At 38.8% G+C, this 17,781-nt stretch overlaps 1 protein-coding gene across 2 annotated transcripts in view; it reads left to right on the top strand.

The window, feature by feature from the left end:
• FERMT1 (FERM domain containing kindlin 1) overlaps positions 1-17,781 on the top strand; it is a 66,235-nt gene that overhangs the window by 29,107 nt on the left and 19,347 nt on the right. For both annotated transcript variants that reach the window (XM_027118196.1, XM_027118195.1), the window contains 4 exons: positions 84-186; positions 10,062-10,169; positions 10,585-10,716; positions 12,599-12,648. In XM_027118196.1, coding sequence (XP_026973997.1) covers positions 84-186; positions 10,062-10,169; positions 10,585-10,716; positions 12,599-12,648 — 393 coding nt within the window. The remainder of the gene's footprint in view (positions 1-83; positions 187-10,061; positions 10,170-10,584; positions 10,717-12,598; positions 12,649-17,781) is intronic.

Genomic DNA, 17,781 nt, shown 5'->3' on the forward strand with positions numbered 1-17,781 from the left:
TGTATATAAAAACACATTGTATAATACTATAATTATGTATGTAAAATTGATTGACTTTTAAAACTCATCCTGTTGTTTTCCAGTTGGCTAGACTCCTCACGTTCCCTTATGGAGCAAGGCATCCAGGAGGATGAGCAGCTGCTGTTACGATTCAAATACTACACTTTCTTTGACTTGAATCCCAAAGTAAGATACTTTTTCTGTATTCTGTCTCTCCCTTTTTTTTTTAATGTGAATGCATGAAAGTGTAAAATCGAGTTATTTAGTTTTCAAAATTAGGATTAATTTATGTAACCTTCTGTTTAGCTCTGTAGGGTTAGACCAGTAAATGTATACTGGTCTCTGGATTTTCATCTGTTTGTCTCTAGCGAGCATGGTAGGCTACCCCTGAGTTAGGGGAGTCTCTAAGGCATGTGCTGTCCCTCTCCATTCACGGTGAAGCAGGAACAAAAAGAGAGTGACTCACAGAGTTGGAGCCCTTCATGCTTAGGAAGGAGGGAGTTGTCAAGGCCCAGGTTAAAAGGGAAGGGGTTTTGGCAAAGAAGCCAGGACCTCATGATAGCACACACCTGGCTCCCCACTGCGGTGCTGAATGAGTCTTGGGTGATGAGACAGAGGGATTATCTGGATAAATAAAGACCCCCAGCTGGTTTCCAACTCTCATTTTAAGTGCACATCTCCCACCTGAAGTTTCCTAGGACAGCTGAATGGTGAAATAAGTCCTCTGAACATCTGCCCCTTCCTTGTCCCAATTCTCCCTTTTGTAGAGTTGTGAATCGGCACTTAAAGTGGCCCAAAGTAGAAAACACACACTGGGTCACCAGTCCTCTGAGTGCACAGCATGATGGTATCCTTCCCATCCCAGTTCCGAGCTGACTGCTATTCTTCAATTATCACCGGGCACTTGTTCAAGGGGCCTGCCTCGGGTCACCTTTTCTGCACCCGTTCCTTCCTCATCCACGGCAGTGTTTCCGCCTCTTGTGTCACTGTCTTCTGCTTGGTCCTCATTTTGTCTGGTCTCCAGAGGCCCATCTGGACTCCCACTGCTTACCTAACTGGCATCTGCTTCAAAATAAGCCCTCTTCCTTGTTTCTGTGGAGCTCTTGCTCAGTCTTTGATTGAGATCCAACTTACTGCCCATGGGCCTAACTTGCATCTGGAGTACATCACTTCCAGTGAATCATGGTAAGAAAGCAAACTTTGGCTCTTCTTTGATAAAATCTTCAGGAGAAATTACTGTTACGGCTTCTCTTAACCAATTGTTTTGATTTTCTTAAGGGCAATGTGAATTATACAATTATTCAGGTTTTCCTTTTTGTGTTGCCTTCTAGAATCAAATCTTTACACTTTCTGTAACATCATTTTTTAGCCTCATTCCTGACTCAGCTTTACTCTTTCCTTGCCTAGTTCCTAGGTAACTTAATCTACCTTGTTGTATGCTATCTATTCTAATAAACTGCCTTAAATTTTTTTCTGAAACTAGATAACACATAAACAAAACATACTTATGCATTTTCTAATTGCTAAGTCAGGAATGTGGCCCCAACTTATCTCTTCAGCCTTGTGCCCCTGTTGTTTTATTTATTCAATTATTTATCGAACAACTACCGTGTGCCAAGAACTAAAATAGAAGTTGAGGGCCCAAAACTGCTGGACGTTAGAATAACGTTTTCAAATTTATGAAATAAAATACATAGGATTACAAAATGGAACTATATTGAACTATAGTAACCAAAATATTTTTCAAAATGGATATAAGTAACATATCTGTTTAATTAGTTGATATCAAAGTGATGATGAAGGTGAGCATTGTTTGAAAATAGCAACTGTGATGCAATATGAAAAATCTGTGATTCTGGTAGTCATGAAGTCACAAGTGCTCTGTAGTACTGTGGTTTGTGGCCTACATTCACCATGGAAGGAAATGCTAAATTTCCATTAAAAGCCGGTGCAAATGGAGGTGTAGTTTTTTCTAATCCAGGCTTATGGACCACCTGATTTAGACTCCCAAATCCAAGAATCGCAGATTCAGAAACCCTGCCCTAAGATCACATTCCGGTCTTATTCCTTCCAGAAAGGAGCTTTTCTCTACTCTTGGTCACACTGGCCCATCTCTTCTCTGAGCCACAACTGAGTGTAATTTCAGGACTCACACCTCTAATTGTACCACATTCATGGATTTTCTCTACAAATAAACTTCAAACTCCTTGGAGTTATGGAACACTTCTGATATTTCCTTTACCCTCAACCCCTACGTGCTGCAAGGATGCTGGGAGAGTCAGACTTTCCTAGTCGCCTCCTCCAGGATGGGATCAGCTGGTCCTTGGAGACCCTCCTATCAATTTCCTTGCCAAGAGATTCCCCATTAAAACCCTTGCTTTGGCAATTGAGCTCAATGTTAAAAGTAAACTCAGTCATCTACTGCTTAAAATAATAGTCAGGAACATGTAAGTGACATCACAGTCAAGGAATTCAGACATGGCAGATCATCAGCATAAATATCAAACATGGAGGGGCAGTGTTAAAAATGTGTTGTCTAAAAAGTGGAAGATTGAAAGGAATCATTCTTCCAGAAGGGAACAAGAACCCGGAAGGCAAATGTTACTAGGGCTGTTGTCCTAGGCTCTTTGCCTCCAGCCCCTGCTTGCTTAATTGGTAAGGAGTTCTGTGTCCATAGCCTATGAACAAAATGTATCTGAATCTAACAGCCAAATAGCAGCTGTCAACCCAAAGGTGACAGGAAAACTCAAGCTGGTGAGATAGGACTTTGGGGTGCAGGATGATTCCCCAACCACTCTAGAGTTGTGGCAGCCCTCCCTTCTCTGCCCTCCTAAAGTACAGAGTGCTATAAATGAAACCAAGTTTAAGGCTCCTGGGTAGAGGGATATAGAAAATTAAGATAGAGTTTGTGCTTTCAAAGAATCTACAATCAAATCAAGAAGAGCAAAGATAGCACCCATGAAACCACTGCAAACATACAAGGTACCCTACATTTAGGAGTTAAATCATATAATAGGACCAGGGAGCTTCTCTTCTCTGGCTTTCAGAGGAGAGATCCAAGCAAGCTATAGAGCTGAGGCAACAGGCACTGATTAAAATCTCAGATGTATGAAAGTACTAGAATACATTTCAAATATGATATACTTTAAAAATGCAAAATCCAGAATCCATAAAGAAAAGATTGGTACATTTTAATTAAAAAAATGAAAATTTTATGCATGACAAAAAAACTATAAATGAAGTTTAAAAAAGTCATTGCAACACATACTACAAACAAAAGGCCAGTCTCTAATATATCAAGAGCTCTTCCAAATCGATAATAAAATACCAACAACCCAGTAGACTAATAAGCAAAGGATGTGAACACATAGTTCATAGAAAAGGAACTACAATGGCTCTTATAAGGTCTTATACTGGCAAAGATCAAAAAGTTTCATGCACTATCTGAGTTAGCAAGAGTATGGGGAAATAGGCTCTCTCATACATACACTGCTTGTAGGTCAAATTATGAATTAATCTAGCCTCTATGGAAGGCAATTTGGCAATTTCTATCAGAATTACCATTCTGCATGGCTTTGACCCAAAAAATCCACCCCTTGATATTTATACCACAGTTATACTCAAATATGTGAGTTGATATGTCTGTACACAAGAACAGTTATTACATTATTTGTTTTAGGGAAAAATTGGAAAACACCTAAACATCCATCAATAGGGAACTGGTTAAATACGTTATGGTCCATTCATATAGTGTTTTGATTAGGAGGAATGAATCAGCTTTCTTTTGATGGGGAGCATATTCAGGGAATATTACTGAATGAAAAAGAACAAGGTACAAAACAATCGGTAGAGAAACTACACTTTGTGGGGAACAAGGAAGGGAAAGAGACTGACTTTTTATTGTACACCCTTTGTCCCTTTTGAATTCATTCAAAATGAATTCCATCATTATATACTCTTTTGCCCCATTTAAGTGCATTTTAAAATGTGTGCATTTAAAAAAAACAAAAAAAACTTTTGTGACTCCAGTAGTTTATAGTATTTTTTTAAATGTTCACTAGAGAAAAGGTACATCAGTTTTAATAAGAGGCCTAGAAGATACTAAAACTTGCTATCCAACTGGGGACTTCCCTGGTGGTCCAGTGATTAAGAATCCACCTTCCAATGCAGGGGACACGGGTTTGAGCCCTGGTCCGGGAAGATCCCACATGCTGCAGAACAACTAAGCCCGTGCGCCACAACTACTGAGCCTGCGTGCCGCAACTACTGAGCCCACATGTCACAACTACTGAAGCCCGCACACCTAGAGCCCATGCTCTGCAACAAGAGAAGCCACCGCGATGAGAAGCCCGCGCACCTAAACGAAGAGTAGCCCACGCTTGCAGCAACTAGAGAAAGCCTGTGCGCAGAAATGAAGATCCAGCACAGCCAAAATAATTAATTAATTTAAAAAACTTGCTACCCAAGTTTTTAGGGAATCACTTAAGAGTGATTAGATCCAAATAGTAATCCTTTCCTGAGAGCATGAAAACTATGGGTGGTAGGTTTTGTTATTTTTTATATTGTTGGTTGGTGGAAGGAGGGAAGGGTTTACTGAATTGACTAGATAGGGAGAAACAGGGATTCAAGCAGTGGGGTTGGCAGAAACCACGTGCTTTGGTGGTTTCTATTTTCAATTAACCAGGAGACAAAGGAAATTGAGGGCCAAGGAGAGGGCAGCAGTAGCCAGTTCCCACCAGGGAAAAATTTGTTTCTGAGTAGCTGAAACCACTGAAAGAGTTCTCAGGAAAAAAGCTTTTGGGACACCTGTTAATGAATGAACCTGTGAAGACCCAGGACCTTGTGCTGTCCCAGAGCCTCAGTGGGAATGTGAACAAGCCTCCAAAGAGGAAAATCCAGAGCTCTGTGGATGCCGCAGAGGAATCCAGGTTCCTCAGCAGGAGCCAGGCTGGCCCGGCATCTTCTCTTGATGTTAGTCTGTAAATGCAGGCAACTCTTGTTTAACCAATATTCTGTCAAAGAGTTTTTTTTTAATCTGGCTTGGGGTGGAGGGGAGTTAAGTATTTTTAGGTGAGAAAGCTCTTATTAAATTTTTTAAATCTTTACTGACTGCATTTGAGAGAGAAGCCTTACAGGGTGATTTAACTTACTCTCACTAAAACCCCTACAGCAGACAGAGAGGGAGAAATAGATGATTGATTGATTGATAGATAGATAGATAGATAGACAAATATGACAGTTTGTTAGTCCAATTCAGATTTCGGCAACCGCACATACTATTTAGATTTTGTGTTTCAGCTGTGAATTAAAGGCAGGGGCCTATGGGGGAGTGGGTTGGGGGTTGCTTGCCTGGTTTTGGTGTGCACTGTGTGTGTGGTTTGTTTAGTTGTCATGTCTTTGGATTACAGTATAATTGACATGCCATAAAATTTACCCGTTGTAAGTGTACAATGTGATTTTCAGTGAATTTATACAGTTGTGCAACCATCACCACAATCTAGTTTTAAAACACTTGTGTCACCCAAAAATGTTTCCTCATACCCATTTGTGGTCAGTCCCTGCCCCCAGCCCCAGCCCGCACCTGGTGTGCTTTCTGTCTTGAGTTTTGCCTTTTCTAGAAATTTCACATATGGAATCATACAGTGTGTAATCTTGTATCTGGACTCTCGGCATGATGACTTCGAAGGTTATCTGTGTTTTTGCCGGAGTGGTGTCCTATCGTGTGGATGGACACATTTGGATACACTTGTTTATCCATTTTCCAGCTGAGGGACATTGGGTTGTTTCTGGTTTGGAGCTGTTATGAATGATGCTACCATGAATGTTTTTACGTGTGTCATATTTTAGTTTGTTTTTGGAGGATTCTGGGGCAAACTCCTGAGGATTTCCATGACACCCGTTGAAGTTCACAAAACAAGGACAGACTTTCTTAAGATTCTTATTATTCCAGCCTCCTGAAAACCACACCCCTGGATCTGCATTTGCCCTCCTTTCCAAGCAGCTTTAGAAATGCTGAGAAGGAGGGAGCCTGTGGACAGGTCACGGTCCCACTGGCCTAAGAGCAGCACCGCTTGCCAGGCTCGGGCTCACTGCGGATTTTGACCTTCCCTGTCACCTTTTTCCCTAGTGTGCATAAAGTTAATGCAAAACGAAAAACAAACTCATGCCAACCAACCCGTGATAAACCTGTTTAGGTACTCTATCTTTCTATTTCTCCCCCATGTTATCTTTAACAGTTTATCGTTTTTAAAGGATACAGTAAAGTATAGCCTCAATATGAAAAAAAAAAAAAAAGAAAAGAAAATCAAACATAGGAGAGTTATTGTTTAATTGGTACAGAATTCCAGTTTTGTAAGATGAAATGAGTTCTGGAGACAGATGGTGGTAATGGTTGCACAGCAACGCAAGTGTACTTAATGCCACTGAACCATACACTTAAAAATGGCTAATACTAAAAAGGAATTATTTAGAGTAAAAATGGAAAATAGTCCTTTACCATGACCTTTCTCCTGAGAACTAGCCACAGTTAACAGCTTAATGATTAATCATTCATGCAGATTTTTTCACATACATTTATAAACGTATTTTTGAACAGATTTTCAGGATCTTTTCTTCCTACATAAATAGGATCATGTATTTGCTGTGCAGCTCGCTTCTTTTTACTTCATAATATATCACAGCCATCTTTTCATGTCAGCATATGTGTCTGACTCACTTTTTTTAACCAGTACAAAATAATCAGAGGAAAGGCTATAGTTTATCAGGACCTGTGGGTTGCTTGAAATTTTTCCTCTTTCAAAAACTGTGAACATTCTTGTACAAGTGTCTTTGATGAGTGCTTTGCATTTCTTTAGAATAGTAACTGTGGACATGCTCATGAAAGGGCAAAAAAAAACATTTAAATATCCCACCAAAGTTCTTCCTACTGATCTCATATGTGTAAGTGCCCGTTTGCACCACATCCTCACCAATACCAGCCATTACCAGCACTTACAGCCTGGGTAAATCCCATAAGAAAATAGAAATTATGTCATCTTGTTTTTGGGGTTTTTTTCTAATAAATTTATTTATTTATTTTTGGTTGTGTTGGGTCTTCGTTGCTGTGTGCAGGCTTTCTCTAGTTGCGGTGAGTGGGGACTACTCTTCGTTGTGGTGTGAGGGCTTCCCATTGCAGTGGCTTCTCTTGTTGTGGAGCATGGACTCTAGACGCATGGGCTTCAGTAGCTGCAGCACATAGGCTCAGTAGTTGTGGCGCACAGGCTTAGTTGCTCCACGGCATGTGGGATCTTCCCGGACCAGGGCTCAAACCTGTGTCCCCTGCATTGGCAGGCGGATTCTTAACCACTATGCCACCAGGGAAGCCCTATGTCTTCTTGTTTTAATTTGAATTCTCTGATTACTAGTGAGGTTGAGAATCTTTTCTAATGTTTATGTGGCCATTTTGTTTTCTTCTGTGAATTGCCTGTTGATATATATATTTGCCCCATCTTCTATTGAACTCTTTATATTTTTTGTATTTTATTTATAGGAGCACTTTGTGTGTAATGGATATTACCTTTTTTATTGCAGATATTTCCTTTCAATCTATACCTTATAAACATATAATCTTATTCAGGGGATTTTTCACTTAAAAATGTTTAGTTATTGGGCTTCCCTGGTGGCGCAGTGGTTGAGAGTCCACCTACCGATGCAGGGGACACGGGTTCGTGCCCCGGTCTGGGAAGATCCCACATGCCGCGGAGAGGCTGGTCCCATGAGCCATGGCCGCTGAGCCTGCGTGTCCGGAGCCTGTGCTCCGCAATGGGAGAGGCCACAACAGTGAGAGGCCCGCGTACCGCAAAAAAAAAAAAAAGTTTAGTTATTGATTGTCAAGTCAGCCTTATACAGCATAACCTAAAGTTTTCCTGTCTTGCTTAGAAAGGGCTTCCTTGCTGAAAAATTACAAAAAGTTTTCTCTCATGTTTCCTTCTAATAGTTTTGATTGTTATCTTTAGATTTTTTATAACTGCTTTTAGATATATAATTCACATAATACCATGCATTTCACATACCAACATTTCACCCATTTAATATGTACAAATCAATGGTTTTTAGTATATTCACAGAGTTGTGCAACCAACACCACTATCTAATTTCAGAGCATTTTCATCATCCCACCAAGAAGTCCATCACCCATTTGGAGTCTCTTCCCATTTCCCTCCAACCCTCCTAATCCTAAGCAACCATCAGTCTACTTTCTGTCTCTATGGATTTGCTTATTCTGGACATTTCATGTAAATGGAGTTATACAATATACAAACTATGTGGTACTTTGTGACAGTTTCTTTCACTTAGCGTAGAATTTTCAAGGTCTATTCATATTGTAGCATGTATCAGTATTTCATTTCTTTTCATTGCCAAATAATATTCCATTATATATATATGTATTTATGCATTTGTCAGCTGACGGACATCTGGATTGTTTCTACTTTTTGGCTATTATGAAAAATACTGCTGTGAACATTCATGTACAAGTCTCGGTTTTGTTTTTTTTTGACTTTTTAAAATTAATGTAAAATATACAAAACATAACATTTGCCATTTTAACCATTTTTAGGTCTACAATTCAGTGGCATTAAGTACATTCACAGTGTTGTGCAACTATCACCACTATTTTCAGAACTATTTCATCATCCTGTACAGAAACGCTGTACCCATTAAACAAAGCTCCCCATTTTCCCCTTCCTCCAGCCCCTAGTAACCTCTATCCTACTTCCCGTCTGTATGAATTTGCCTAGTCTAGGTACTTCATGTAAGTGGAATCATACAATAATTGTCCTTTTGTGTCTGTCTGATTTCACTGAGCGTAATGTCTTCAAGGTTCATTTATGTTGTAGCATGTATCAGAATTCCTTTCCTTTTCAAGGCTGAATAATACTCCATTGTATTCCATTGTATGTATTGGATATACATTACATTTTGTTTATTCAGTCATCTATTGATAGATATTTTGGTTGTATCTAGCTTTTGGCAATTGTGAATAATGCTACTATGAACATTGGTGTAATAGTATTTGTTTGAGTCCCGGTTTTCAATTTTTTTTCAGTATATACTTATGAGTGGAATTGCTGGATCATATTCTATGTTCAGCTTTTTCAGGAACTGCCAAACTGTTTCCCATGGAGGCTACACCATTTTACATTCCCACCAGCAATGCACAGGGGTTCCAATTTGTCCACATTCCCTTTAGATTAGATTCATCCTAGTGGATGTGAAGTGGTATCTCATTGTGGTTTTGCATGTTTAGATTCTTTAATCTATCTGTAATTTATGTATTTTGGATGTGTAAGATTGTTTTGTGATTTTCGATTTTTGTTCTCCAAATTGCTTGGCATTTTTAACACTGTTATAGTGCTGAATTCTTTCTTCCCCTGCTGATAAAATGCCATTTTCTTTTATATTAAATTATATACATACATAGGTCTGTTGCTGGATATTGCTTTACTGACATTTTGTGAATTGCTATACCAATACCACACTATTTTAGTTGCTGCCATTTTATTATATATTTTAATATCTGGGAGGACAAGTGTCTCCCCAGCATTGTTCTTTTTCAAAATGTTCTTGGAGATATTTGAACATTGTCTCTTCCAGCCCAACTTGATCAGCTTGCATGAAGTTCCACTAAAAACCCCTGTCAGATTCTGATTAGATTTACAGAGTCTACAGATTAGCCTGGGGACCCCTTCTCCTTATACTACTTATCACATAAACCATTTCACTACCTGTGTTTCCCAACAATAGAAGTGTGATAAGAAAGGGAAAATACTGGAATCTAAGCTGGGTCAGTTTGGCCCCTTCAAGAAGCTCTGGAAAATATTTTGAGAAAGAAAGTTCTTAATTCAGAAGTAAAATGAGCTGGGGCAGTGGAAAGATAGAGGGGTTTCTTTCCGTTACCTGAACTAAAGTTTATTGCATCTGATTAACAAGGATTGGCCTCAGTTATTCTAGATCTTTTGTACTGTGGAATGTAAATATGCCCCCTCATACATACACACACATATATCTCTTTCTTTCTCTAGTACGATGCTGTCCGAATAAACCAACTTTATGAACAAGCCAGGTGGGCCATTCTCTTAGAAGAAATTGACTGCACGGAGGAAGAAATGTTGATCTTTGCAGCACTACAGGTATGGGAACCTCGGTACCTTTCTCTGAAAGGAGAGAAAGCAAATTTGTTCTCCTTAAAGTTTCATTTTCTTCATACTGATTGTTTTTCTTTGAAAAAGAGCTGAAAATGAGGGTAGTAAATTATTTAAAATATTCCTCATAACCCATCCACATGCACATCTTATAAAGCATCAGTCTTGCCGTCCTCATCTCTTCTGCACTACAAGGTCAACCAGTGATGGGAAAGAACTGAGTTGGAACATGACTAACCATAAATCTCAAAATAATTTAAATTATATTTCATTTTCCCTACATAGCTGGGGGATCTCCTTCCAGGAGATGTTCAGTATTACAGGGGAATTGTCTTCAAAGAAGAAATGGCCGATGGATTCCCTTGTGTTTATAACATTCCTAAAACCTCTGTTTTTGTTGTAGTATCACATTAGCAAACTGTCGTTGTCTACTGAAATACAGGATTTTACAAATGAGTCTGAGGTCGACGAAGTAGAAGCAGCACTTTCTAATTTGGAAGTGACCCTGGAAGGTGGAAAAGCAGACAACACTTTGGTATGAATTTTTCTGATAACTCGGAATTGTGGCTTTGCTCTGATTGACAAACATAGATGAGTTTTTTTATTACTATAAGGGAATATTTTGTCTGATTTTGAAAAATAGAAAATACTCTCTTCATCTGACAAACTTAAACCTAGCAAGAACGGACTAGCTTTTCTCAGGTCGCTCTGTAAGAGACGGTAAGGTATTTTCATCACTCTCAATGACAATTCTTTCATATTGTATTTCTTCTTAAAGATAAGCTAGCTTGTATGAGGGAAAGACTGCTGAGGGCTCCATTTCACTAGTGTGGAACATGAATTGGCCCTTTAACTTAAGTCTAGAAGAATGAGGTAGCTGTGAAAGTAGAGAAACCATATGATCTGTTGACTTAGTCATACATTTCAACTGGGCAAGGTTGGACATTGTAAAAAGTTCCTGAACCTTTTGACTTTAGTAAATAAAGAAAAACTCTCCAGTAAAACATAAAGAAATAACACTGTTTTATCATCTTTATTGCTCCTTATCCAAGAAATGTGGCTGAATGTCAGCTTTATAATTGCAGTGCCCCTCCTTGTTTGATTCATTCATTGGGAGCCACTCTTTTGTATAACTTCTTCAGTCATTAGTTTAATCACATTGAATCAGAGAGGTAGAGTCATTGTAATTGGCTATAAATAGTAATAGATAAAAATGAGTCATTATATAGTTTTGTATTTAATGTGTGTTCTATTATGGTTAAATTCCTTAAAATAGGAAATTGGTATCATGCCAAAGCAAATACTTCATACAAACTGAATTCCCAGATTCTGTAGAGATTCAGGCCCTGAATCACATTTGTTAGAGACATGGGCCCCATGAAACTGGACTTCTCTTTTGTCTACATCCTCCACTAAATACTTACAATGGAAAAGTCATCCTTCTTAGAATAAATAAAAAATTCCCTTCTCACCTTCCTCAGTATTTTTTTTTGATGCCAAACAATAGTCTTTTCAGTTTGAAAAAAGGCACCAACCTACACTGCAGAATGAACTTTGAATGAGATTCCTTCTGAGAGTTTAATCAGTGAACTAGATATAGCAAGACTTATCCACTCTGATATAAACATTGTAAAATATTTTGTTTATACATAAAAGTAGTAGTTTTTTAATAAATTTCTTTCTTTTATTTATTTATTTTTGGCTGCGTTGGGTCTTTGTTGCTGCACGTGGGCTTTCTCTAGTTGCAGCTATCAGGGGCTACTCTCCATCACAGTATGCAGGCTTCTCATTGTGGTGGCTTCTCTTGTTGAGTAGCATGGGCTCTAGGCACGCGGGCTTCAGTAGTTGTGGCACGTGGGCTCAGTAGTTGTGGTGCACGGGCTTAGTTGCTCTGCGGCATGCGGGATCTTCCCGGACCAGAGCTCGAACCCGTGTCCCCTGCATTGGCAGGTGGATTCTTAACCACTGCACAACCAGGGAAGCCCCAAATTAGTAGTTTCTAACTCAGATTTTTAACTTGAGTGATAGTGTGTGGCAGTTTTTAAAATCTTTTTTCATTTGTGTAATATATGACACAGGAAAGTAAAAAATACAAAAACGTACAGCTTAACAAATTAGTATTAATTTATCACCCAAGTCACCACCCAAATCAAGAACTAGAACTTTACCAATCACCCCAGAAGTCCCACATGTGCCCGATCCTAGTCCTAACCCTCCCCCACCTCACCCCCAAGGTAACAACTGGAAATGTAGCTGGTGGACTGAGGAACTGAGTTTTTCAATTTATTTAATTTTAATTAATTCTAATGTAAATACCTACACATGGCGGGTGGCTACAGTGTGGGACAGTGCAGGTACAGAGTATCAGCACCACCTGTCTAATTACTGCTTGTCAAATGTTATCTGCTTTTCCTCAGGAGGACATTACTGATATCCCTAAACTTGCAGATAATCTCAGATTATTTAGGTAAGTCACCCTTGAAGAGGAAAGAAGTTACACAAAATCTTGCAGGTAAAGAGTCTAGGAGTTTAAATTGAACATCCATTAGGCAGGTTCATTGTTCAAAGGTAAGAGCATGAGCTTTGGCATCAGGCAATGGATGGAGTCCTAGCTCCACTATGCACATCAGCTGGGTGACCTCAGGTATTGTCCTTATGTCCCTGAGCCTCAGTTTCCTGATCTATAAAGTGGGGATATACCTTCCCTTAGGCTTGTTGGGAGAATTAAATTAGATGATGCATATGAAGCATTGAGCATGGTGCCTGGCTCATTAAATGGTGGTGTAAACACGGCTGGTGTCAGTGATACTAAACACATATGCCAGACTGGAATTCTTTCTATGGTCCACCTGCTCAGGACTCTCACACTATTTGAAAACTCTTTCATGGTTTAAAAATCAGTTGTCTCTAGAACTTTGATCCTGGGCTTATAGAGAGTAGTCACCTTAGTTTATCTACCTTCACCTGTTAAAGTATTTCTGATAAACTCCCCAGCCACCTCAGGTCAATCTGAAACTGTTAAAAAGGCAGAGAAGTTTTTTACCTTCTTCATGGGAAGAAAGGGCTGCCACATTTGTGATGGTGCCAAGGTGGGTTAGGATGAAAAGAGTAGGGTCCTTTTGAAGTTCTATCAGTTACTTTATGGTTTGTTGACTTTTCTTAACAAGCTGACACTTCACTGAGTCAGTTGGCTTGAAAAGAAACACAAGTCGCTTTTTTTAACATATAATGCAAAGAAAGACTTGGAAAGAATGAACAATGAATCAGCTATAAATGAGAAACAAGCGTCTGGAGGTAACAATATTTGTCACTGGGTTTCTACAAGGTTTTTTTTTTTTAGTGTGATTTTAGCAGATGGTTCCAAACAATAGGGTCATTCATTTAACTTCCGTGGTATAAATAGTTGCAACCATGCATATTGTTATAGTCAGAGCTACAGAAAAAAAATAAGGATTTGAATCCACAAATATATCTTAATAAATTATTAATAATTGTTCTTAAAAGAAATTCAGTTGCCGTTTTCTCTATATAGTGCAAATTGAGCTCTTCGCAAACCAAATAATGACAATATTCTTCCTATAGATGTTTTTGATGAAGGAAGTGATATCCTGAAACTAAGCCCTGAATCCGTATCACTTTAGGGTGATTATTATGCTAAAACTCACAAAGTTGTCCTCATATTTCACCAGTGGCCACTTTATCTACCAAAGGTTTCAAGGCGTTGAATGTATAATATAATATGGTTTCTGGAAGAAAATAATAAAGGAGGAAGCGGGGGGTGAGGATGAAACAGAAAAGGAGAAGGGAAGGGAGGAAAGATGTTGGAGAGTGGAGCTCTGCTGCTAGTGGGTGTGTGACCCTTATAGACCCTTCATTTCTCTGGGCCTCCTTTCCTCAGCAGGAGAAGAGCATTGAACTAACCCTTTGATTTTTAATTTTTTTTTTCTTTGACAGTGAAGCTCTTTTTTTCCCCCTAAACACATCTATTGAACCACTATATAAATAGTGAACTTCACTTCCTAGCAACATGGCCTCTGATCTGATGCAAATCTCAGTCTCACTATAAATTCATTTGAATGTTGGGTAAGATAAAAAGAATTGTCAATACAAAGTTGATCTTGAAGTGAGACTGGGAAATCTCAGCTTGCAGGAAACGAAGAGGGAACTAGTTCTACAAATGAAGCTTCAGCTGCACAGGGGGGTTTGGCCATGAACATTGATTCTCATGGCTCAGGGCTGGAATTTTAATCCCCACACAGGATTCAAGGTGGGGTTGCCTCCTGTAAAGTTATGAGCCAGGACTGAATCTGCTGCCTAAAGCCAGAAACTTGCAAGAGCTGCCTTCCCTGCTTAACAGGGAGTAGAAAAACTGCCTATCAGTCAAAGGAAGAGTAAGTTCAGCCTTGCATAGAGTGCTGTGTGGGGAGATGAAATGTCTCTTGAAAAGTCAGAGCCAAGGTCTGTGCCACACACAGATGTAGATCTAAATTTAAATGTCTTATATGATAAGAGAATTCTGAAAAATAAAACACAAACTGGTCCAGAACCACAAAAGCTATGAAACCCTAGCAAATGTAATTGCAAAAATACTTGGAGGGAAATATTCACAATCTAGGATGCGTGGACCTTCTACAGAAAACAGCAACACCCCCAAAACAAACAAACAAACAACCTCCCAATAAAAATTACTAACCATGTGAGTTCATGAACCACCATAAAGAAAAGTCAGTAGGCCCAGTAAATAAGAGGATTAGCCATTTTAATAATTTTAGGTAATAGAACAATCTGAAGAAACCATAAAATGAGTATGTTTAGAATCATTAAGTACATTGAAAGGTAAAAATTGTAATGAAAGGCAGTATTAGAAACTCTAAAAAAGAAAAATATAGTCATAGAAATTTAAAATTGAATACATGTATTAAACATCAAGTTCAAAACACAAAGAGAGGACTTAGAAAGGTAGAAGTGGAAGATATGGTATAGATAGAATGAGAAGGTTCAACTAGGAGTTTCAGAAGGAAAAAAAGGGGAGAAGCAAACATTCCAAAGAGAATGCTTATTTTCCATAATTGTTGAAGACAAACTCCTTAAATTCAAGAATCACAAATCCCAACAAAATAAATCAGTATAAACGTACATCTTGGTGTGGCCAACCATTGGTAAGAGAAAGTCTTTGAAGTCAAAGAGAAAAGATAGATTTCCTATAAAGGAAAAACTGTTCTTGTTGGCTGGAAGATATCTTGAAAGGGCTAAGAGAAGATAACAATCAATCTAGAACTTTATGCCCAATCTCTCAACATTTTACTTGCTACAAACCCTTAAATATAAATCAGGCAAGATACAATCCTAATAGTCAATTACATATTTAATAAAAACAATGATTTATCTCCAAACTGTAAGGTGTAACCACTGTTGGAGAAACTACCTTGGAATAAATGGCTCCACAGCAGGGTTATAGGGAGAGGTTACAAATAAAACTCATTCATGGAGTCATTCATAATCGTTACTGTAGCAAAGAAGTTCCAGTCAAACATACCCAATGTGCTATAGAAGACTGTCAGTGTGATTTAGTTCATAAATAAGAGACTCTTAAATTTGGTAGAATCTTTACAGTATTTTTAAAGAGATGGAGGGTGACTACGAAAATCTTTAGTCCTACTCTAAGGCTCACTGGTTATCACATGCAAAATTACCTGTAAGAGTTATACTTAAAAAAAAAAAAAAAAAAAAAAGAGGGACTTGCCTGGTGGCTCACTGGTTAAAAACCCACCTGCCACTGCAGGGGACACAGGTTCGATCCCTGGTCTGGGAAGATCCCACATGCCACAGAGCAACTAAGTCCAAGAGCCACAACTACTGGGCCCACGTGCTGCAACTACTGAAGCCCATGCACCTAGAACCCGTGTTCTGCAATGAGAAGTCACTGCAATGTGAAGCCTGCTACCGCAACGAAGAGTAGCCCCTGCTCACTGCAACTAGAGAAAGCCTGCGCACAGGAACGAAGACCCAAGGCAGCCAAAAAAAAAAAAAAGAAGTTCCAAATCTATGACCTCTCTGTGATGATAAGTGGCCATCAGTAGTGAGCCTCCAGATACTTTCAAAATAATAAATGCACTTAATCTGTCATTTAGGAAAAGGTGATTGTAAAATGAGTGAGAAAATAACCAGTTTTTGAAAGATATTAATGCTGTGAAGAGAACATTTTGGGTTTTGGGGGCGGATTTTTTGCTTTTGCTTTTTTTAACATCTTTATTGGAGTATAATTGCTTTACAATGGTGTGTTAGTTTCTGCTTTATAACAAAGTGAATCAGTTATACATATACATATGTTCCCATATCTCTTCCCTCTTGCATCTCCCTCCCTCCCACACTCCCTATCCCACCCATCTAGGTGGTCACAAACCACCTAGCTGATCTCCCTGTGCTATGCGGCTGCTTCCCACTAGCTATCTATTTTACGTTTGGTAGTGTATATATGTCCATGCCACTCTCTCACTTTCTCAAAGCTTACCCTGCCCCCTCCCCATATCCTCAAGTCCAGGCTCTCGTAGGTCTGTGTCTTTATTCCCGTCTTACCCCTAAGTTCCTCATGACCTTTTCTTTTTTTCTTAGATTCCATATATATGTGTTAGCATACAGCATTTGTTTTTCTTTTTCTGACTTACTTCACTCTGTATGAAAGACTCTAGGTCCATCCACCTCACTACAAATCTCTCAATTTCGTTTCTTTTTTGGCTGTGTAATATTCCATTGTATATATATGCCACATCTTCTTTATCCATTCATCTGTTGACGGACACTTAGGTTGCTTCCATGTCCTGGCTATTGTAAATAGAGCTGCAATGAATATTTTGGAACATGACTCTTCTTGAATTATGGTTTTCTCAGGGTATATGCCCAGTAGTGGGATTGCTGGGTCATATGGTAGTTCTATTTTACTTTTTTAAGGAACCTCCACACTGTTCTCCATAGTGGCTGTATCATTTTATATGCCCACCAACAGTGCAAGAGTGTCCCCTTTTCTCCACACCCTCTCCAGCATTTACTGTTTGCAGATTTTCTGATGATGGCCATTCTGACCGGTGTGAGGTGATACCTCAATGTAGTTTTGATATGCATTTCTCTAATGATTAGTGATGTTGAGAATTCTTTCATGTGTCTGTTGACAATCTGTATATCTTCTTTGGAGAAATGTCTATTTAGCTCGTCTGCCCATTTGTGGATTAGGTTGTTTGTTTTTTTGTCATTGAGCTGCATGAGCTGCTTGTAAATCTTGGAGATTAATCCTTTGTCAGTTGCTTCATTTGCAAATATTTTCTCCCATTCTGAGGGTTACCTTTTCGTCTTGTTTATGGTTTCCTTTACTGTGCAAAAGCTTTGAAGTTTCATTAGGTCCCATTTGTTTATTTTTGTTTTTATTTCCATTTTCCTAGGAGGTGAATCAAAAAGGATCTTGCTGTGATTTCTGTCATAGAGTGTTCTGCCTATGTTTTCCTATAAGAGTTTGATAGTGTCTGGCCTTACATTTAGGTCTTTAATCCATTTTGAGTTTATTTTTGTGTATGGTGTTAGGAAATTTTCTAATTTCATACTTTTACAT

The sequence above is a fragment of the Aethalodelphis obliquidens genome, unplaced genomic scaffold (assembly GCF_003676395.1).
Source record: "Aethalodelphis obliquidens isolate GAN/ISIS:26980383/991018 unplaced genomic scaffold, ASM367639v1 scaffold18, whole genome shotgun sequence".
Classification (NCBI taxonomy): Eukaryota; Metazoa; Chordata; class Mammalia; order Artiodactyla; family Delphinidae; genus Aethalodelphis; species Aethalodelphis obliquidens.